General features: G+C 59.3%; 1 protein-coding gene across 1 annotated transcript; it reads left to right on the forward strand.

Moving 5' to 3' along the window:
* The first annotated feature begins 405 nt into the window (after positions 1 to 405).
* Positions 406 to 21,618, forward strand: MMP15 (matrix metallopeptidase 15). Its single transcript, XM_055552782.1, has 10 exons — positions 406 to 1,212; positions 12,422 to 12,570; positions 13,252 to 13,380; positions 14,677 to 14,984; positions 15,317 to 15,478; positions 16,361 to 16,614; positions 17,216 to 17,354; positions 18,298 to 18,448; positions 18,561 to 18,676; positions 19,647 to 21,618. Exons 1-10 carry the CDS (start codon positions 1,051 to 1,053, stop codon positions 20,102 to 20,104), a joined length of 2,028 nt encoding a protein of 675 aa, XP_055408757.1. The 5' UTR covers positions 406 to 1,050; the 3' UTR covers positions 20,105 to 21,618.
* The last annotated feature ends 272 nt before the right edge of the window (positions 21,619 to 21,890 follow it).

Here is a 21,890-nt window from a genome sequence, read left to right on the forward strand (position 1 = left end):
CTGCACGTTTGTAGCCACCCAGGACGGCAACCTCATCTCTGTGGCATGGCATCCAAGGTACCCAACGCCTCACTGGGCAACTGAGAAAAGTCCTGAAAAGGCCAAAGATAGCCCGAGGCTTTTGAAAAGAGGCCTTAGGCCAACCAATCTCTGGGTTTTTATCTTTTTTTTTTTTTTTTCAGCCTAAGACCAGACACTTGGATCCCCTTGCAAGGCCCACCTTCCTGACCCTTATCCCCATCCACCCAGTAGGTGGGAGAAAGAGGCGTCTTCATTCCTCCTTGCCCCTCCCTCTGTGGGGCGGGCCGCTTTGTGGCGGGGGGGGTCAATCCGGCTCCCCCAAAGCAAGGATGGGAGTGGCGGGGGCGGGCTAGAGAAGATTCCCGCCGTCCCGGAAGAGTAAAAGGGGCCGCGGGTCCCGCTCCACCGCCGGCACCTGCTACCTAGGAACCTCGGGCCGAGGTACCACCCCCGGCCCCCGCCCGGGCCCGTCCGCCACAAGAGCGCTGGCCCTTTAAGAGCCGCGGTAGGGGATCGCGGGGAGGAGGGCCGGGAGCGCCGGGAGCTGCGCGGAATTCGCCGGGAACCTCGGGCGCCGGCTCCCTGGCTAGCTCACTCGCTCCGGCTCGTGCCCTGCCCCTCGTTTTTAGGCTGCCCGGGGAGCCGGGCCGGGTCGGACGCGGGGCGAGCAGGATTCACGGGCGGGAGGCGCGCGCTCCCGGCAGCGCCTGCCCCCCAACATGGACAGAAGGAGCTGGGCGCGCAGGGCACGCCGCGGGATCGGGCGGCCGGAGCGCTGAGGCAGACAAAGGCTCCGGAGTTGCGCTTGCTCTCCGCCGGGCCCCGGGCGCCGAGGCTGCAGGACTCCGCGGCGGGCGGCTCCGGCCCGCCCTCTCCCTAGTGGGCCGGCTCCGCGCGCCCGGACCTGCCCGGCCCGCTTCTCCTCGGCCGTGGGAATTTGCCGAGGCTCGGGCGGTGAGCCAGGGAGCGTCGCAAGTTCCGAGCCGCGTGTGGGGACCCGGCGCCCGCAAGCGGGCGAGCCCCGCGGGCATGGGCAGCGACCGGAGCGCGCCCGGACGGCCGGGCTGGGCGGGCAGTCTCCTTGGCGGCCGGGAGGCGGCTACGCGGCCGCAACTGTTGCCTCTGCTGCTGGTGCTTCTGAGCTGCCTGGGCCGCGGCGCAGCGGCGGAGGACGCCGAAGTCAATGCGGAGGTAAGAACCCTCGCCAGCCGCTTTGCCGGAGGTTGGAGAACTTGAGGCTGGGGGACTTGAGGGTGGGAAGGAAGCCACGCCCGCAGCTTGAAGCGTGGAGGGGAAGCGCGCAGAGATGAGCCCCTGTCCCGGAGTTGGGGGCGGGGAAGAAAGGGGACCGGGCCAGCTGACCCTCTCCAGCTGGCCCTTGGCGGTGCACCTCTTCACAAACCCTGGAGGATGTAGGGCTTGAGCCCACACTCTACTCCTCCAGCCATGTCCAGGGCACTGATCTTCACAACCCGCCTCCCGGGAGCTGCTTCTGCGGCCCCCAGCCCCTGTTCCTCTCCCCTCTCTTCCGGACGCCCGATTCCTCGAGAGCCCTGCAGACGCGCGGTGACGTTCTTTGCTAACCGAAAGGGGGCTGCTCTGGGGACCGGGGGTGGGGGTGGGGACCTTGAGCACAGCCGCAGCGCTCCCGCCTAAGAGTTTGGGTGACACTGAGCCGCGTGCGGCGCGCTGGGGTAGGGGGAAGGGGTGCGAACCTCCGAGGCAGCCGATCAGGGTTGAGGGGGCGCTTTGGCGACTTTCTCGGACTCTTGCGCGCAAGTCGTGCCGCCGCCAGATGGGATCAAGAGGGAGACCGGATCTCACCCGGCGCTCCCTTCACCGGCGCCCCTACGGCCAAGGCCCGGGTCTAAGAGGGTGGACTCTGAACATCTTTTCACCAGGAACCCGCCTGACGTACCTACGGGGACTCATCTCTGGATCGGTCCAATGTATAATGTATGATTAGGCGGGGCCTCCTGGCGTAGAGCTGAGTCTAGCCAGCGCCCCCGGCTCCACGGGGTCGCCGAGCGCTGTCCTCCGGACTAGGGACAGTGAAGGCACTAGCTCCACTGAGTCAGAGCAAAAGCGAACATGTTCTTTCTCCGACACCCAAAACACTGCTTCCTGGCCCAGAGAAGAGGTGAGGTTTGGGTGCATGGTGGAGGAGACACCCTTCTCTGCACGTCCCCGGTAGGCTTGGGCCTCGGTGCCCTTGGGCCGGCCTGGAGCCTCCCGCCGCCCGGGTTACGGGCCTGAGTGCCGTTTCTATTTGCAGCCAGGCCGGTGCTCCCTCCCAGCACCCTCCCCCCCAACCCTCCCTGCGGCTTCCCCACCTCCCCGGCTGCCTGGGAGTTTTTTCCGATAGAAGCCTGCCCTTCCCCGCCCTACTTTAATAAAAGCTCGGAGGAAGGGCAGGGAATTCCTCCCAGCTCAAGTTACACCTCCCAGCCAGTTCCCCACCTGCTCTGCCCTCCCTCTATGGCTTGGCCAGGGAAAGCAGCAGGGAGCCAGGCCCTGGCAGGAGGCAGAGCCGGGAGCCCAGGCCATGCCCAGTCCAGCTCCATCACCCCGCCCCTGATTCACACATTCAGACAAGCAGGGGCTTATTTGAAAACTCCTGCTGGTGGGAAATGGCCCTCAGCCTGCCTGCAGGTACTGGCCAGAGAGTGCTGTTTGCACCCACCTGCCACTATCTGGAGTGGAATACCAAAGAATTGTAAGTCACAGACCCACCCCCCCAGGAGTTTATAATCGACTTAGAAATGGCATCTCTGAACAGAAGCAGTCATGGACCAAACTGGGATTTGGTAGCTAGGTATTGTGATTTGGCATCTTAGATGGATAGGAGCTTGGGCACTGGGACCTGTGGTGTGAGGGTCTTTGTTCTCTCCTTTGCTTCTGCTTCTCCATCACCCTCTCCTCTCCCAGCTGAGTGAGTACCTGCTGCCCAGGGTCTGCACTGGGGGCTTCCCTGTGGGCTCTGATGGTAAGGAATCCACCTGCAATGCCAGAGACCCTGGTTCAATCCCTGGGTTGGGAAGATCCCCAGGAAAAGAGAATGGGAACCCACTCCAGTGTTCTTGCCTGGAGAATTCCATGGAGGAGCCTGGCAGGCTACAGTCTGTGGGGTTGCAAAGAGTGGGACGCAACTGAGCAACTAACACCTTTCACCTTTCAGGGTCTGCACTGAGGGCACAGACCATGCCCCTACGCCGGTGTGGCACCGACTAGGGATTGATTGAACTGCAGCCCCTCCTGGGAAACTTGGGTTGGGCTATTGCAGGAAGAAACTCTGGAAAGTACAGGGGACCCTTGAATGCTGGAAGCCAAGGTAGATGAGGGGCTCAAGATTGGTGGGCTAGCCCAGATTCTACAATTGGCTTTCGGGTACAGGCTGTTGCTTCTTAGGGTCCCATCAAGTCTGGCCAGATCTGGGCCCACAGCCAGCTTATTTGCCCCGAGGCTATAGGAAAACTGTGCCGAGTCCAAGCGCTCCAAGGACCAGCCTCAGAGATTCATGGGCCTGGCTACACCCAGTGTCCAGAGTCTCCATCCCTTGAAGAAGGGCTTTGGCCCTTGACCACAGCTCCAGACCTTGGGTCAGGTCATGGCTAGGACAGTCTCTGAGCAGCTGAGTCAAGGCCAGCTCCTCTCTCCCTCCCTCCCAGGGCAGAGTTTCATCAGGCTAAGGAATCAGGCAGGTGCTCAGAGCCAGCACACACCTGCAACCTGCCAGTCCCCATCCTGGAGAAGGCTCTTTCTTGGGGAAGCCACCACTGAGCCATTCTGCCCTGTCCCACTCCCTCCCTGGCTGTCCCACTTCCTCCCTCCCAGTCTGCAGCCATTCTGCATAAACCAGGCCCTCCCTGCCTGACTGAGGTGTGAGCTGCAGCTCCTGGCCTCCTGGCCTGAGAATCCAGGCTCCCCTTTCTGTCCTCCTATCTCTGGCTTCAGCACCTAGTCCACTTAAGTGCCTTTGGTTTTCATCAGAGAAGCTTTAGTCTTTCCCCACCCCCTACTCCTCCCCAGACACACCTCTAGGCCCTCAGCCCTCCTGCCCTGCCCCAGGGAGGTGACTCAGGCTGCCAGAGTTCACAGGTGTGGTGCCCCTGCCACTCAATCATGGGCACACCCACTTTCCCTGAGCAGACACCTGGGTATCTTCCTTGCCCTTCCCCAGCAGCTGAGGAGGAGAGCAGACAAAGGAGGGTAGGGGTCAGCTCGAATTCTGCCTTTGACCTTCAGGTCTAACTGTTGAGCCACAGCCCCAGGCTTCCGGTGTTCCAGTCTCCGTCCACACTTCTGTGCTGGCCCCTGGGGCTCCGCGGGTGTGCTCATATTAGCGCCCTGTCCTAACTGTGGAGCAGAAGCTGCAGGGGCCCCCATGCCCACCCTCAAGGGGAAGAGGTGTGATCGTGTGAGGGCCTTGTCTTTGAGAACCTATAGAAGCTGAATCTTCTTTTCTTTCTATTCTCTTATCAGTAGCAAGCCACTGTTCTCCATACTTTGTTTCAAAACCCAGGGAGAACGGGGCTGATGAGTGCTGCCGGGACTCGGATCTGTTGGGCCACGCCCTTTATGCCAAGTCCTTCACCAGGGCCCTGTGTTTGGGCTGCCCTGGGGTCCGGTCAGTCGGCTGCCTCCTTGCAGAGAACAGCTCTGCATGTGCTCCGTGTCTGTGCATCACAGACCTGCCTGTTCTGACCCCTAGACGCAAACTGCTTCATTTGCGTCCAAGGAGAGTGGGGAGGAAATAACCTAGAAACACACCCAGACGCCCCCCCCCCCACCCAAAGAAGACTTCCCCCAGAATCCCTCCAAATACTTCCTCCAAAATCCCTCCAAATACTGCCCGCATTCTCTAATACCAACTCAGAATAGCAAGACTGCCCGGCAAGAATAAACCTCTCCCTGCCCAGCCGACAGTTTGACTTCTGCCTGAGGCCACCTCAGCTGTGGTGGTCTTTGTGGTGGCTGCAGCTTCCCACCTCCAATTAAAGTTGTTGCTATAGACTGAGTGAAGCCCCTCCCCTCCCTCTACCTACCCCCCAGCTTTCTCAAATAATATGTTGAAACCTAACTTCCCCAAGGTGACAATATTTGGAGGTGGGGGCCTTTGCAAAGTGATTAGGTCATGAGGGCAGAGCCCTCGTGGGTGGGATTAGTGTTATTCTAGAAACTGTCTGAGGGACTTAACTGGCGTTGCACTGGTTAAGACTCCAGGCTTCCAATGCAGAGGCTGTAGGTTTGGTCCCTGGTCAGGGAACTAAGCTTCCCTGGTGGCTCAGTGAAAGAATCCACCTGCCAATGCAAGAGACACGGTTTCAGTCCCTGGGTTGAGAATATCCCCTGGAGAAGGAAATGGCAACCCAAATCCACTCCAGTATTCTTGCCTGGAGAATTTCATGAGTGGAAGAACGTGGTGGGCTACAACCCGTGGGATTGCAAAAGAATCGGACATGACTTAGTGACTAAACAACAACAGTTAACTAAGATTCCACATCCCTCACGGTGCGACTGAGGTGTAAAAAGATAAAACACAAAAACTGTTGGAGAAATCTCCCTTGCCCCTTCCATTGTGTGAGGACCCAGCAAAAAGGCAGCAGCCAGACCTGAGCATGCTGTCACTCTGGACTTGAATTTCTTACTTCCAGAACTGGGAGAAATAAATGTTGTTATGAGCCACCCAGCTTATGGTATTTTTATTATAGCAGCCAGGATGGACTAAGGCAGTTGGCACCTTCAGTGTCATCCCAAGATTTATGTAGTTCACACAGCTGGCTCCTTAGGCAGGGGCCCAACCCCGCGGCCAGCTCTGCCTTGGGCGTGGAGAAGTGTTCTCTGGGTCAGCAGAAGCAGAGCGGGCTTGGGGCTATCTGCTGAGAGCTTCCTCCATCTCAGAGAGGGCCCCAGGAGGAGTCCGCAGATGACAGTGAGGACCTGGCACCCTGTCAGCTGCTGAGCACTCCAGGCCTGAGGCACACAGTAGGCGCTTTCTGACTGGACAAGCCTCGACTGAGTTAGGCTCATATGAAGCCGTTCCCCAGCAGGACCCTGGTTTTAGGCATGCCTGAGCACTTTAGGGGAATAGCACAGATTTTTGCAGCTGTTTTTTGGAGCAAAAACAGCAGAGATGTTCAAGGTGGGCCTGGGTCAGGGAGACAAAAAGGAAAGCCTCTCACCAGCTCCCGTTAACCTCATGGGATCAGCAGACAATGAACAAATAGACCCAACTCAACCTCTGGGATCTAGACAGACAGACCCTGGGTCCCAGCCATTAGCCAGCCCTCAGACATGCCCCCATGGCCATGGAGGCTGGAGGCCAAGGTCTGGAGCTGCTTTCCAGGACTAACCCTTGAACCTTGGGCACCACTTTGTCCTCCCAGAGGGTACTGACCTCCACTGCCCCCACCCACCAGGGGTGAGAGCCCAACTTTGAGTCCACTGTACTTGAGCACGGCGCCTGGTACGTAGGAAGTGCTTACAAAATGGTGCAAAATACAGTGAGAAGCAGATGGCATTTGCTGTTGGGCAAATCATTGACCCCATCGGAGCCTCAGCTAGGTAATACGGTTAGAGATGGTTCCATAGCATCACTGACTCAGTGGACATGAATCTGAGTGAACTCTGGGAGATAATGAAGGACAGGGAAGCCTGATGTACTGCAGTCCATGGGGTCGCAGAGTTGGACTTAGCGACTAAGACAGAGCCTCAGTTTCCTTGTCTACAAAATGAGACTAGTGGTATTGTCTACGGGATGGTGTTATTGGGGAAATTCAGTGTGTTTGTACATAAAATACCCAGTCCACACGGTATCCCTCACGCGGTGCCCAGGGGAGGACCAGGCGTTACTTTTGAGCACCTTCAACATACTTGATTCCATCCTGGGCAGGGCCTACAGGTGTTTTGTAAGGTTTTCACGTTTAATCCTGAATTAGCTCTGTAAGTTTAGGTGCAATCATGACCCCACTGTACAGAAGAGGAAGTGGAGACTGTGAGGTGAGAGAAATTACCCTTGATCCCGCAGCCTGGATGGTAGCAGAGCCGGTCAGTGTGGCTTGGAGCCTGAGCTCCCAGCTCCCGGCTGGGTGAAAGGCTGCTGGTCAGAGCCCAGGGTGTCATTTTTTGGAAGCTCCATGGCCAGACTGGAGCTTGCTGGGCCAGAGCCAGGTGGGAAGGAGGGGATGGGGGTGGGGCCAGGGCCTCCCTCAACCACGTGAGCCGGGAGCCCTACCCCCACCTGTCCAGCCACACAGGCCTGGCCCTCAGCCAACCCGAAACCACCAGCCAACAGGGCCCTTTCACCCCACCCCTGCCCACCCACTGGCTAAAGGACCCGGCTCTTGTTTTCTCCAGGTTAAGAAGTGTTGGGGGAGGCCCCGGGGTAAAGAAGTGGTGTCCCCTTCCTTCCTGTTTCCCTGGCCTGACATCCCCACCCCACTGGCTCTCCCTACCACCTGGAGCCCCTTCCCCACCTATAGCTGTCCCATCTTGAGGACTTAGATTTGAGAGCAAGTGTGTTCTCAAACCGCTTGAATATGAACCATGCTGCCTCTAAAGGAAGTAAATGGTCCACAAAGGACAGGGTGGCCTGGCTTGCGGCCCCCGTAACTGGTCCCAGGACACCGTGAAAGGTCTGTGTCCACTGCTGACGGGCCTGACAAGACGCCTTTTGTGCCTGTCTGGGCAATCCTGCCAGGGTCTGCCTGGCCTGCAGAGAAAGTGGGATGACAGAAGCAGAGCTGAGCCAGGAGCGATTGCTCTTATCGTGTGGGGTCTGATAAGGCCGGTGGGAGGGGGCTCCACTGATCTGAGCCTGGAGGAGCTGGCTGTGGGGTAGCTCCTACCCTGAGACTGCTTAATGCACATTATTGATCTGGTGGCTCCTTCCTAGACACGCCCTCAGGATGGGGGAGGGCCTGCCTTGGCGAGGTCTCAGCAGTCCTGGGGAGCAGCCCTGCTGATGTGGCCCAGTGCCCAGACCCAGACTCCCATGGTGGGGAGGATTAGACTCCCTCCCCCAGTGCCCTCCCCCAGCACTGTGCTGGGCACGGTTCCCCAGATGGGCCAGAGCCCAACATCCCCAACCTCAGGCCAAGAGGAGCCGACGTGCTGCCTCTGGGCTCCAGTTCTACCCACAGACCTGCTGTGTGACCCTGGGTGAGCCGTGCACCCTCTCTGAACCTTGCAGTCTGTGTAATGGGGATGGGCTACTTGTGAGCCTTGAATGGGGTGATGAGAATCGACAGCCTGGCTCCAGCAGATTCTCAGCCCCCGGCTGCTATATTTATGACCTCTCCTATAGGGCCAGGGGGCCAGGAATGCCCCCACTCCCAGACTCTGGATGGCTCTACATCTCCCTGCCTGGGGCCAGCCACTCACCTGAAGCTTCTGTCCATACTTATGGGGTGGGGTCTGGAGCTGGAGAAAGAAGTAGCTGAAAGAACAGGTTGGTGGGGCCAGTTCTCCCACAGCAGCCTCCCTCCCTGGGCTGCAGGAGGCAGAAGGGGGCCTCGTGCTGTCCCTGTAGAACCCTTCCCTGCCTCCCACTGGGCAGTGATCCTCACGGAAGGGATCTCCCTACTCTGCTGCTTATGGGCTTGCCTGAGCCTCAGTTTCCCCTTGTGAAAAACAGAACTTCACTGCTTGGTTCACCCCACCTGTGAGACTCAGGTGACAGGAAAAGGAGTCCTGACGGAAGGGAGAGGCAGTATTTATACCGGTAGGAGCAGTGGAGCCTTGAGCAAGCCTCTCCTCCACTTTGAGACCAGGGTTCTGTTGTGACTTTGGGAATTGCTCCCCATTTTTGTCCCATGGCTGCAGAGCCCCTCAGGAGACTGGAGTCAGGGCAGCACCTGCCCTACACGTGGTGCCTGCCCCCGCCCCATGCTTTTCCTTCCACCCCCAGGGCTTGTCGCACTTAGAACAGTAGGGTGATGAGAAACTTCCTCCTGGATACTGGCGGAGGCAGGGTGGGGGGCAGCCCCAGCCCCGCGGGTGGTGTAGACTGGTTGGTGCTTGGTCAGCTCTGAGCCCATTGCTTGCCAGTCAGGCATCTCCATCAGCTCCTTCGCCTTATCATCCAGGGACTCAGCTGCTTTGCCAAGGCCGTTTCAGCCTAGTCCACTCACGTCACCAGTCCTCGGCCTCAGCTTTCTACCCAGACACTGGCAGAGAGACATTTGTCACCGAGGAGGCTTGGCTGATACCGAGGTGGAACCTCTTGGCTTCCCTGGGACTCAAAGGGTGCCTGACAGTGTGACGGAGGGTCCACAGGCACCCTTGGGCCTTTGGTGTCAGCCCCCGAGCTGCCTCAGTACTGAAGGGGCCCCTCTGCCCCTTCCGCCCTGCCGGGCTCTGGACCTCTTCACTGCAGACAGGCCCGGCTCCCTCCCTTGCCCTCCTCTCCCCTCCCCAGGGCCCCAGCCAGCCTCCCCCGCCTGCCCTGCCCTCCTCCTGTCACTCGCCAGACACCACTAATCAGCCCCTTGGTGGCCTGTGATTGCGCTCCCCGGATATTTTTACCTTATGCAAATAGGTGATGTAGAGGTGCCCTAGTCTGTCAGCTGCAGCCCCAGGCCCTGCCCCCACCTCCAGCCAGATTCCTCTCACTGTGAGAGCTAGCCAACCTCACAGCCTCGCCTTCTAGATCTCTCCAGGCTTCTTCAGGCAAACCGTGTCCATCAAGGGTGGTGGACGTCCCCCTCTCCAGACATAACAGGCGCCTCAGGAAAGGTTTCTGTGCTTGGGAAGAAGGCTGTGGAGGGTGTCCAGAACATTGCCAGGGTCTGGAAGCTGGAGAAAGGAGCTGGAGGGGTGAAGGGGGCCTGTCGGGGGTGCTGCAGGGCACTCTGACCTCCCCCAGCCCTGAGGCTGACTTGTCCCAACCTGGATCCTTCAGCCCTGTGGATAGAGGCAAAAGTCTGCCGTTCTCCGGGGTAGTCCTCCACCCCCACCCCAGCCCTGTCATTAGTAATGCGCTTATTGAGCACTTTCCCCGCCCAGCACAGTGCCCAGGGCTCCTGTGGACATCCCCATTTCACCCTCATGGAAACCCCTGAGATGAAGCAGGTCCTGATACCATCCCTTTTACAGAGGCACAGGAATATAAAGGGGGCTGACGAGGCTCTGTCTCCAGAGCCGTGGTGGTTCCCAGCTCGGTGTCTCTGCCTCTTTCGTAGTCCTGTGACTGTCACCCAGGGCCCTGTGAGCCCCAAGCTGAGGCTCGGCATCCCCAGCCTCTGGCCGTCTCCCGACTCCGCCCTTGTTGGCTCAGCCTCTGCTCCCTCCAGTGGCAGCCTGGCATGGCTGAGCCAGGCTGTGTGGGCAGCCCGTCCGCTCCGGGGGCCTGGCCAGGTGCCAGGGTGGCACCGAGGGGAGCCAGTACCTGAGGAACTGGACGTGGCCCTGGTGGCAGGCTGATGTGGGCATGGCCCAGGCTGACACATGGCTGTCGGCCCAGAGCAGCGTCTCTGCCCCGCGGGCCCTTGCTCTGCAGCCTCTGCCTTCCAGAGCCTCTCAGAGCAGGTCCCCTCACTTGGGTTTTCAGAGACTGAGGATAACAAGGAAAGCTTCAAAGGACACGCTTCCGTGGCCAAGGCCCACACAGCAGTCCCTGGCCTCTGTGCTGACCAACCTCCCACAGTGGTCACCATGATCTCATCGCCTTGTGGGCACAAGGTGGGCAGGGCAGAGTCCCCTTTCTCAGTACCACTCAGCTTGGCTCACTGGGGATCCCACCGTCGGGTTTCAACTGCAGTGGTCCTGTCTGCTCACAAACTCGCAGGTGTGAACTTCTCTGCAGTGGGTCTCCCCGAGGAAATTGTAAGCCCCTGGAGGTCAGCCGCCTCCTCCATGGCCTCCAGCTGGCATGGTGCCTGGCACAGAGAGGGTGCTCAGAAGCATTTGGCAGGGTGGCTGGCTGGGTGGGTGGACAGACAGACAGATGGGTAGATGGATGAGGAGACTTGCTCAAGGACTTCCCTGGTGGTCCAGGGGCTAAGACTCCAAACTCCCAATGCAGGGGGCCTGGGTTTGATCCCTGGTCAGGGATCTAGATCCCACATGCTGCAACCAAGAGTTTGCACGCCACAGCTAAAGATCTCACATGTCGCAAGGAAGATCGAGGATCCCACATGTGGCAGTTAAGACTCAGTGCAGCCAAATAAATATATAATTTTTTAAATCTTTTTTTTATATATAAAAAAAAAGACTAGCCAAGCAAATCCTGAAGGGGATAGGCGCCCCCACTGTGTCCCAGCCACTCTTCACAGGGTTGTCTCTTTCACATTGCACCCACCAGTAACCCTATGGCTCCCCATCTTTCACATGAGAAAAGTCAGGCCCAGAGAGAACAGAGTTAGTGGCAGAGCAGAGACTGAACTTCAGGCCTCCGGTCCCACCCTGCTGGGCCTGGGTGGACTCCCTGAACCCACATGCTCTCCTTCCAGAAGGCTTAGGGTCTGGTGAAAGTGTTAGTCGCTCGGTTGTGTCCGACTCTTTGCCATCCCATGGACTGTAGCCTGCCAGGCTTCTCTGTTCATGGATTTCCCAGCTAAGAAAACTGGAGTGGGTAGTCGTTCCCTTCTCCAGGGGATCTTCCTGACCCAGGGATCAAATCCGGATCTCCCACATTGCAGGCTGATTCTTTACCACCTGAGCCACTAGGGAAGCCCCATGGTTTTCCTACTAGATGAGAACTCAAGAGGTGCTAAACCCCATAGGGGTCCCAGTGGTCTGCCTGGATGGTAGGGGACCCACCCCTGCAGGGGCCTGTGCAATAATAAAGATGGCAACTGTGGGCTGTCCTCATGGACACAGCTACCATCCTCATGGGGGAAGACAAACGATAAACAGCCAAGTGAAATATAGTGTGTCAGATGGGGACGAGGGCAGGCAAGCAGGAGAGGGAGGGTGTGCAGGTTACAGCAGGTGGGTGTGTTTTCTATATTTGTCAGAGAATACCCCTCCAATAAGGTGAGGAAGCAGAGACCTGAAGACAGAGACGGCATGAGCCATGCAGATGTCTGGGAAGAGCACTCCAGGCAGTAGGAACAGCAAATGCGAAGGCCCAAGGCAAGAGTGAGCCCGGCTGGGCTGAATGAATGATAGGAGTGAGGTCTGAGAGCCAACCTGGGGCCCAGTAGCTCCTGTAAGAATTGGCTTTTCCTCTGAGGCGGGAAGTCTTTGGAGGGTTCTAGGCAGAGGACTGATCAGATCCGGCCTTTTGTTCCAGCTCTTGTCTGAGAACAGACCACAGGAAGTGGAAGCAGAGAGAGTGGTCCAGAAGCCCACACTGGTGGGAGGTGATGGGGGTGGGAGGGGGTGGGAGGCAGACTGCGCATGCTTGGAGGTCAGGGGGCCAGGACCTGCTGACCAGGCTGTGGCCTCTCCTTTGCAGAACTGGCTGCGGCTCTATGGCTACCTGCCCCAGCCCAGCCGTCACATGTCCACCATGCGCTCCGCCCAGATCCTGGCCTCGGCCCTCGCCGAGATGCAGCGCTTCTACGGGATCCCCGTCACGGGTGTGCTGGACGAAGAGACCAAGGCGTGAGTCCTTCCGTCAGGTCATTCCCAGACCCCACTAGCACCTGCCCTCCTTCCAGCCTACTGTGATAAAGGCTTGGCCTGTGGAGTTTTCCAGGAAAGGGTGGCCTAGATACGAGGTGGCAAAGGGTTTGATCCTCCGTGCTAGCTCTCATTGGTTGGGAGGGGCTGCTGCTGTCTTGTGTCGAGAAGGCTCCTGAGGCTGAAACCCAGCTCAGCAGCAAGGAGCACAGGATTGATTAGTGGTGTCTACCATAGGCTTGGGAATGGGAGGTGTGGTATATGTGCTGTGATTGCCTAGTTAGGCCTTGCTTTGAGTCTGACAGAGATTCTGTGACCCAGAGCCACATTCTTGATGAGCGCTCAGAGCAGAAGGTATCAGGGATAAAAGGCCTTAGGGTAACTCACCTCCTGCTCCTGGGCGATGCTGGTAAACAGGGGCTCTCCTTTGCAGAGCCACTCCTAGACACGCAGTCTTCCAGTACCAGGCCATCATACCATTTTCCTGAGAAGGAGCTCAAAGCTTAGGGAGAGTCTTCTCACTGCCGCTGCCCTCATAATAGGTGCAGCTGGAGGCCGGTGGCTGGAGGGTGGGAGATGGTAGACTCCCTGGATGGTAGACACCGCCTGGAAGAGGCGGTGCCCAGCAGGCAGGTGTGTTGAGAGGAGGCTTTGTGCTCCCAGGTGGATGAAGCGGCCCCGCTGTGGGGTGCCAGACCAGTTTGGGGTACGTGTGAAAGCCAACCTGCGGCGGCGGAGGAAGCGCTACGCCCTCACGGGGAGGAAGTGGAACAACCACCACCTGACCTTCAGGTAGAGACCCCAGCTGCCCAGGGTGGCCTCCCCTCAGGGCATGTTTCTGAAGCACTGGGAGGGCTCCTTCCCTGGGCTGAGGCCTCAGGCTTCCCAGTGGGCTTGTCTGGAAGGCTTCCTTTCCCAGCAGCCCACTGCAGGGTGCCCGGCCTCCCCATCCAATCCCACCCCCATGCTGATTAGATCGGCTCCTCCCCCACCGCAGTTTCCCTCTAGAGAATGGTGGGGCCCTTTGAACTCTGCTCTGTCCTCCTTTCCTCCCTCCCTGTACCCACCAGCAGCCAAGGGCTGGCCTCACCCACCCAGGTGGGCTTCTACACCAGTGAGAACTGGAGGCTTTGGGGGTATGAAGGATAAGGGAGGCCCTGGAGCATCTGGGCAGTCCAGCATCTGCACAGGGGGGATGTGTGCACCGAGTTACCCACACAAACCCTGCTTCAAATACCCCTTCTTCCTTTCCGCCAAATTCTTTGGCAAGAAACCCCCCTGAGCCTTGAGCTGCATGGCAGTCCTCAAGGGTCCCCCTTCCCGTTCCAATCCAGCCATGACCCACCCTCAGCTCCGTCTCCCGAGGAAGAGCAGCTCCCGAGGTCTTGAGGAACCCAGGCCACCAGAGTGAACTCACGATCCATGAGCTGATTCATGATCTCTGATGGAGCTCTATCTAGCACACAGATGCTTAATCTGCTTTAAATGGGATCTAACAGGCCTCACCATACTTTTATCATGTGCAGGCACATGCTCTCCGTGAGTTAAGCCGTTGATTTCTCCCCAGGACTCCGTAATAGAAGTGCTGCCCTTCTTTCCCATTTCACAGATGAGGAAGCTAAAACTCAGAGAGCCTTAAGTTGCTTGCCCAAGGTCACACAGGAAATGTTAGAGCCCAGCCTTGAACCTGATTCAGCCTGACTCTGGAGCCCAACATTCAGAACCACTTGGCCTGTGTTTCCCAAACCTCAGCCGTTTGCATCCCACTTTCTAGGTCTTTCTCTTGGCTCTGTATCACCTACACTTTTAATTACTTAATGTTTTCTTAAAATAAGCGTATTTGGCAAAATGCAACCTTATTCAGTGATATCCTAATGAATTACTGGGCTTGACAACTTAGTTCTTTTTTTTTTCAAATTCACATCAGAGTAAATTAACAGTCGGTACTGATGAGCATCGTCCATGAACCGGCTCAGATCCTATGCCCTTTCCCTGAGACCGTGTGTCCCCGCCCCCAACCCAGTGGATGCTAGCAATGGACAGCAGCCCCGGCCGTGGGCTCACTCACGTCTTCCCGTCTGCCTGCAGCATCCAGAACTACACAGAGAAGCTAGGCTGGTACCACTCGCTGGAGGCAGTGCGCCGGGCCTTCCGTGTGTGGGAGCAGGCCACGCCCCTGGTCTTCCAGGAGGTGCCTTATGAGGACATCCGACTGCGGCGGCAGAAGGAGGCGGACATCATGGTACTCTTTGCCTCTGGTTTCCATGGCGACAGCTCACCATTTGATGGCACAGGTGGCTTTCTAGCTCACGCCTATTTCCCTGGCCCTGGTTTGGGCGGTGACACCCATTTCGATGCAGATGAGCCCTGGACCTTCTCCAGCACTGACCTGCATGGTGAGCACCTCTGGTCATGGTGACATCAGGGGTGGGGGGTGGGGAGGGTAGAGCTGGGGGCTGGGAGGGGAGAGCACCCCCCATGCAGTTCTTGGGAGCATTGACTCTTGGTCTCAGTCTGCTGTCCATCATCTCCAAGGGGGGTGATAGGGAAAGGAAGGGAGGGATTGGTGTACCCATTTTCCAGATGGGGAAGATAGAGGAAGATAGAAGTCACAGTGGCTCAGCTTCTTCTGAGAGTAAAGCGTGGGCAGGCTTTTTGGGTCCCTCATAGAGTGGGGTGTCCAGGTCCTGGGCCAGGCCAGAGCTGATCTCACTGCCCGCCATGACAGGAAACAGCCTCTTCCTGGTAGCAGTACACGAGCTGGGCCACGCACTGGGGCTGGAGCACTCGAGCAACCCCAGCGCCATCATGGCACCATTCTACCAGTGGATGGACATCGACAACTTCCAGCTGCCCGAAGATGACCTTCGGGGCATTCAGCAGCTCTACGGTGAGCCAGCGGCAGTGGAGGACAGGGGGCTCTGCACGCCTGCTCTCAGCTCCCAGCCCCATGAAGCATAGGGACCGTGGTCACACCCATTTTGTAGATGAGGAAACTGAGGCCCCAAGAGAATTAGTGATGGTTCAAGTCATCCAGTCAATAGAGGATGGTGCTAGAAATCAGTCCAGGGCTGGCTGACTCCAGGCCCAGGCCCTCACCCAGAGATTCCATGGTGGCTCCAGGGGACACAGGTGACCCCAGGGCCCCTTACTGCCCCCGTTTTCCTCCTCAGCCTGAGGGATATTCTTATTAGACCCAGGGTGTCCCTGGGGTCCCTGTTCCTTCCACCGTTACACCCAGCCCAAGCGTGTCCCACTGAGGCTGTCCTCTGAGCATTGCTGGTTTATCACTTCCCAGCTCCTTTGAGGCAGGTAGCACCCCCCCACCCCCCACCAAGGAAGCCCCCAATGGGGAGGTCTCTGGGGGCCAGTTCAGTGGGTCAGTGCCCACCCCGAGCCCTCGCTGTGGCAGGAACCACATTCTTCCCTCTGCTTGTGTCTACTGCTTCTGGAGCCTCCACTGGAACCAGCCAGCCTCCTAAGAGGAGCATCCCCAAGGGGAAGTGCAGCCAGGGGTGGCTTTAGGGTGCAATGACCCTAGCGCAATGTGGGGAGGTCAACGAAGGGACTGGAGGAATGGAAGAGACTGGAGGTCCCCCTTAGCGATGGTGGTGTGGGGAGGGGTCTGCTGTGGTCAGATAGGGCCTCTCACCTGGGTGGGCTGCCCGTGGGGCACAGGACTCCTCAGGCCACCAAGGTTCTGAGTAGAAGCTGGCATCCTGGCGGGGTTCTGGGGCTACCCTCCTCACTTCCCCCTCCCACCCCTCTGCAGGCACCCCGGATGGCCAGCCACAGCCCACCCAACCTCTTCCCACTGTGACCCCCCGGCGGCCTGGCCGGCCAGACCACCGGCCCCCCAGACCCCCTCAGCCACCTCCCCCAGGTGGGAAGCCGGAGCGGCCTCCAAAGCCAGGCCCCCCACCCCAACCCCGCGCCACAGAGCGGCCCGACCAGTATGGCCCCAACATCTGCGATGGGGACTTCGACACGGTGGCCATGCTGCGGGGGGAGATGTTCGTGTTCAAGGTCTGGCCCCCGCCTGCACCCCAAACCCCAGCCCCTTGGCCCAGGCTCAGAGCAGAGAGCTCCCTCCCACTTCTGCCCCAGACTCTTGCCCCACCTCCGCCCCCCTCACTCAGTGGCCCCTGCGGAGCCATCAGACCCTAGACCAAGAGGAAAACAGCCCGAGGGACAAGGGACTTGCCCGGGGTCGTACAGTAAACCTAGAGGCCCACACCCACCTGGGGCTGTCTCTCCTTGTGCCCCCTCGACCCCCCCCTCTTCCTAAGACCCCCTGCACCAAACTCTCCCAGGCAGGGGGAGTCGTCCACATCATCCACTGAGTAAAGGTGATGCTGGAAACCAAACCCAGAGCTGTCCAACTTCAGGGCCTGGCCCTCACTCAGCCCTCACCCAGAGCTTCCATGGTGGCTCCAGGGGACACAAATGGCCCCAGGGACCCTCGCTGCCCCCTCTTCGCCCAGTCTGAATATATTATTAGACCGAGGGTGTTCCTGGGCTCCCAGGACCCATTCTTCTCACTATCACTCCCAGCCCAAATGTGTCCCACTGGAAGGGGTGGGTGGGGGGCCCCCATGCCGTCCACTCACCCCCACACCCTCCCCAGGGCCGTTGGTTCTGGCGGGTGCGGCACAACCGCGTCCTGGACAACTATCCCATGCCCATCGGGCATTTCTGGCGGGGCCTGCCCAGTGACATCAGTGCTGCCTACGAGCGCCAGGATGGGCGTTTTGTCTTTTTCAAAGGTGAGTTGGGGCAGGTGGGAGGGAGAGGGCTGGGCAGCCCTCCTGCCCTCATCTCTGGCCTGACCTCTGACCCAGCTGGGCCTGACAGAGGGTGGAAAGGAAGGACCATGTGCACATCTCGTCTTGTCGCCCACTGCGGGCTTACTCAGGGACCTGACCCTGGCAGCAGGGCAGGGGTGGGGGTGGGGGTAGACAGAGACCAGAGGCCTGGCGGGCAGAGGTGGACTGACTGAGGGCAAGTGTCTACCTTCTACAGCACAGGGGCTCTGCCCCATCGCCCTCCTTCCTTGCATCCTAGGCCTCTTCCTTGCCCCTTCCTCTTAAGAGCGGGTCCCCAAGCCCACTCTGGGGAGTGTCTCTGGGTCTGTCTACAGAGACAGTGGAGCTCCCTCCCCCCAGCCCCTCCTCTGAGGCCTGCCCCCCCAGGAAGGGCCTCAGGGCAGCACCTCTGAAGGATTGGCTGTGTCCCCAGGCCCCCTGGCCTGAGTCTCAACCAGGCAGGAAGTCCCCAAGGACCAGGCTGGGCTCACACTACAAGGGAGAAGCCTGGGCCATGCACTGGGGGCCCCACGGACACAGTCTGTAGATCCAGAGGCCAGGCCTCTTCCCTCTCTCTGTGCAAGAACTGTGTGGGGGGGGAGTGGATGTTCAAACAGGATCAGAGGCTCGTGTGTATTGCGATTGAGTGTGTGGTGTGTGTGTCATTGTGAGCTGGCAGTGTAAATGTATACACGTAAATGGGTGCATTACAGGTGTCCCTGAGTGCCACGTGCGTGTGATGCAAGCGTGAGTTGTCTTGGGTATGGAGTGTCAGTGCTTGTTCTGTGTACAAGGATGAGAGTGTGTGTGTGTGTGTGTGTGCATGGTGAGTGTAGCAGTGAATGTGAATTTGGGGACCTAGATTCTCACTCCCCGTGCCTGCCCCCCCCAACGTCTCCCGCAGGTGACCGCTACTGGCTCTTCCGAGAAGCGAACCTGGAGCCGGGTTACCCACAGCCACTGACCAGCTATGGCTTGGGCATCCCCTACGACCGTATCGACACAGCCATCTGGTGGGAGCCCACAGGTCATACCTTCTTCTTCCAAGAGGACAGGTGAGCACCCCTCCGCTAAAGGGAAAAGGCTCCCATCCCCAGGCCCTCCCAGAAAGAACCCATGGCCAGGACAGGCCAGGTGCAGCCCACAGCCTGGTACTTTTGGCCACAGGTATTGGCGCTTCAACGAGGAGACGCAGCGTGGAGACCCCGGCTACCCCAAGCCCATCAGCGTGTGGCAGGGGATCCCCGCCTCCCCTAAAGGGGCCTTCCTGAGCAACGATGCAGGTACCAGGGCCAGCCCCCGCCCAGCCTGCCCAGCACTCACCATCCCCCCGCCTCCATACACATAGGACAGGGCTTGCTTGTGGTCACCAGCTTCAAGATGGCAGGCACGGGGGACCCAGCTGGGCCAGGCGACCACTGACACTGTTTACAGAGGCCAAAGAGAGCTTGAGTAAAGGTCCCCAAATCGCACAGTGAGGAAGTGGTGGAGTCAGGAGTCCAGCCAGGCCGGCCTGTGTCCAGAACTGGTACTCAGAGCCGCCCTGCGGGGTTGTGGGGTGAGCTTGGGCTCAGAGCCTCGGGAGCAAGAGTCCTCCCGATGAACCCCCCTTACCTGCCTGGCAGGGAAGCCTGATCTCTGTCGTTGTAACTGAGCAACAGGGAGTTGCGGCCATTATTTCTCCAGCAGGGTCTCTGGTGAGTTTCAGAATGCCCATTAGCCTTCAGGTTCTCAGGGGCTCACGGGAGACCCAGCTGGCTTTGCTAATGTCCAGGCGGGTCACACGGCTTCCGTGCACGGTGGCTTCACTCTGCGGCTGCTGTGACCTCATCGTGCTCTGCGGAGCAGGGATGCATCTGGTGGCTCAAACCTGGTCCTTCCTGGGGTTTAAAGGATGTGGACAAAGTGCCCTGGACCAGAGATCTGGTCTAAGGGGGCATCAGGCTCCACTCCAGGTCTGACTGTGTGGCCTTGAGCAAGACACTGTCCTCTCCAGTGTAGGAGGAAGCCAGACTGGATCCCCTGACTCTAGCCCCCAACCCAGCAGGCTCTAGGACCCCTCTCTGCACTGCCCTGGTCAGTGTCAGCCCAGCCAGAAAGTATGGACAGATTTCAAAATGCCCAGGGAAGCCAGTGAGAAAGAGGGTGTTTTAAAGCCAGGGCCCCTTTAGCTCTCCCTGGTTCTCCTCGAGGGTCTCTGGCTGGCGGGGAGCCCCCACCTAACACTCCTCTGGCCTGCTTTGCCCCCTGCAGCCTACACCTATTTCTACAAGGGCACCAAATACTGGAAGTTTGACAACGAGCGCCTGCGAATGGAGCCCGGCTACCCCAAGTCCATCCTGCGGGACTTCATGGGTTGCCAAGAGCACGTGGAGCCGGGGCCCCGATGGCCCGACGTGGCTCGTCCACCCTTCAACCCCGATGGGGGTGCAGAGCCCGGGATGGGCGGTGACAGCGAGGAGGGCGAGGAGGGTGGTGAGGCCGGCCCTGGCGGTGGCGGCGAGGCAGGGCCTGACGAGGACGGGGGCAGCCGCGTGGTGGTGCAGATGGAGGAGGTCACGCGGACGGTGAATATGGTCATGGTGTTGGTGCCCCCTGTGCTGCTGCTGCTCTGCATCCTGGGCCTCACCTATGCCCTGGTGCAGATGCAGCGCAAGGGCGCACCCCGCATGCTCCTCTACTGCAAGCGCTCCTTGCAGGAGTGGGTCTGACCCTCGGCGCCAGACCCTCCCACTCCCCACGGTGCTAAGGGGCCAGGCTGGCCGCGCCTGTGGTTCTGAGACGGCTCCTGGGGCCTTTCATCTGGAGCCTTCGGTGGCTCCTCAGCCCCCCAGTGGGGGTCCCCCCAGGCCCGCTGACATCCCTGCCAGCCCCGCCCCCTTGTTTATTTATGCCCAGGTATCTTTTTTTTTTTTTTTTTTTTGCACACTAATTAAGCATTTCTTCCTACTTGCCTGACCAGGGCGGTCCCTCAGGGCGATCCCTAAAGGCAGGGGCTTAGAGGTTTCTAAATATACTTCTGCACCAGACAGGGAGTTAGGCTCACACCCACCCCTGGCTTAGCCAGAGGAGCAGTGGGTCAGAAGGCCCTGTTGGAAGAGTAATCGAAGGGCTGCTGGGTTGATCTCCACCCTGAGCACCTGGGTCAGAGCCGAGGGCTCTGTTGGTTTTAGAGCTTGGTGGGGCCTGACTGGTCTCTAGCCCCCTGAGTCTCAGAAAGAGCTTCCACCTGTGGCAGCCTCAGGCCAAAGGGGGCGGGGCGGGCAGGGGAGGGGACCCGCTGATCGCGAGTCCTGTTGAGGTTTGGTTGCTTCCCAGCCCACTTCTAACAACCCCAGCAGTCGGGATTCCTTAGGCCCAAGAACCCTGCCTGCACCTGGCCAGCCCGGGGCCAGCAGCCCCCAGCTCCCCTGTACCTCCTCCCCTCTTGGGAGAAGCGGCCCTGGGCCTGCCTTACCAAGGACCAAAGGGGGTCTGCCAAGGCCCCTCCCCCAAGGGTAGCGCCAACCACGCCCCCCGGGGGCTGGGCTTCCAGCCTCCCGCCCACTCTCTCCCCTCTGAGCTGCAACTCAATTGGGTTCTTTCCACGAGCATCTTCCCTCCCCCTGTCACCCCCCCACCACCACCCGCAGGGGTCTCAGAAGCCCACCAGCCTCAGGCTCAGCTGCCAGTGTCCTAGTTCTCCCGGGGAGAGAGGGGGTAATAGGTGCCCAGGCCGGGGTTGTAGATGTCCAGAGACGCATGCCTACCAGGCTTAAGGGGTTCCTCCCCACCAGCGCGCTGTCCCCCAGGGACACTGGTAGGGGTGGCGTGGTGGCCAGCAGCTCATCCTCTCTCTCAGACTATGGGACAGGACTGTGGATCCCCCAGAGGAGCCCACTGTAGCCTGGGGCCTCCCCCGATCCTGGGTTCAACCCTGTGGATGGAGGTGATTCTGCCCTCTTTTCCTCCCTGAAGCAAGCAGGAGGCGAGGCTGCCGTGGGAAATGGTACTGTAGAGCCGGCTCTGTCCCCGCTGCTCCCCCAGCCCTGAGCAAGCCGGCCTGCCGCCCGGAATCCCTGAGGCCCCTGGGGCGAGGGGCCCCTCATGGACTGGCCCCCAGTGTGGGTCCAGCAGCGTCCTCCCCACTCCATCCTCAGAACCACTGGAGAGCCAGCCGAGGGGGGTGGGGAGGGGATCAGTGTCTGTAAATAATCTGCACTGATTAAATCATTCTGCCGGCGACTACACCTCCTTTCTAAGAGGCCTCAGGCTGGAGCTTACAGCTAGAGGGACTGCAGGTGACTTGGGGGCAGGGGGTGGGGAGTGGGGGGGAACATGGTCCCAGCTGGGATTTGGGGACTTATTCCCCCCACGCCGAAGAGAGCTGATTCCCAGATCTGTGGGGGTTCCTTCCCAACTGGCCCTGGGAGGGGCAGGCCTCTGGGGAAGGCTGGGAAGTAGCTGCCCTCAATAGACCAGAGCAGGGTAAGGCAAGGTACCAGGGATGGCCATGCT

This window comes from Bubalus kerabau, chromosome 17 (genome assembly GCF_029407905.1).
Source record: "Bubalus kerabau isolate K-KA32 ecotype Philippines breed swamp buffalo chromosome 17, PCC_UOA_SB_1v2, whole genome shotgun sequence".
NCBI lineage: Eukaryota > Metazoa > Chordata > Mammalia > Artiodactyla > Bovidae > Bubalus > Bubalus kerabau.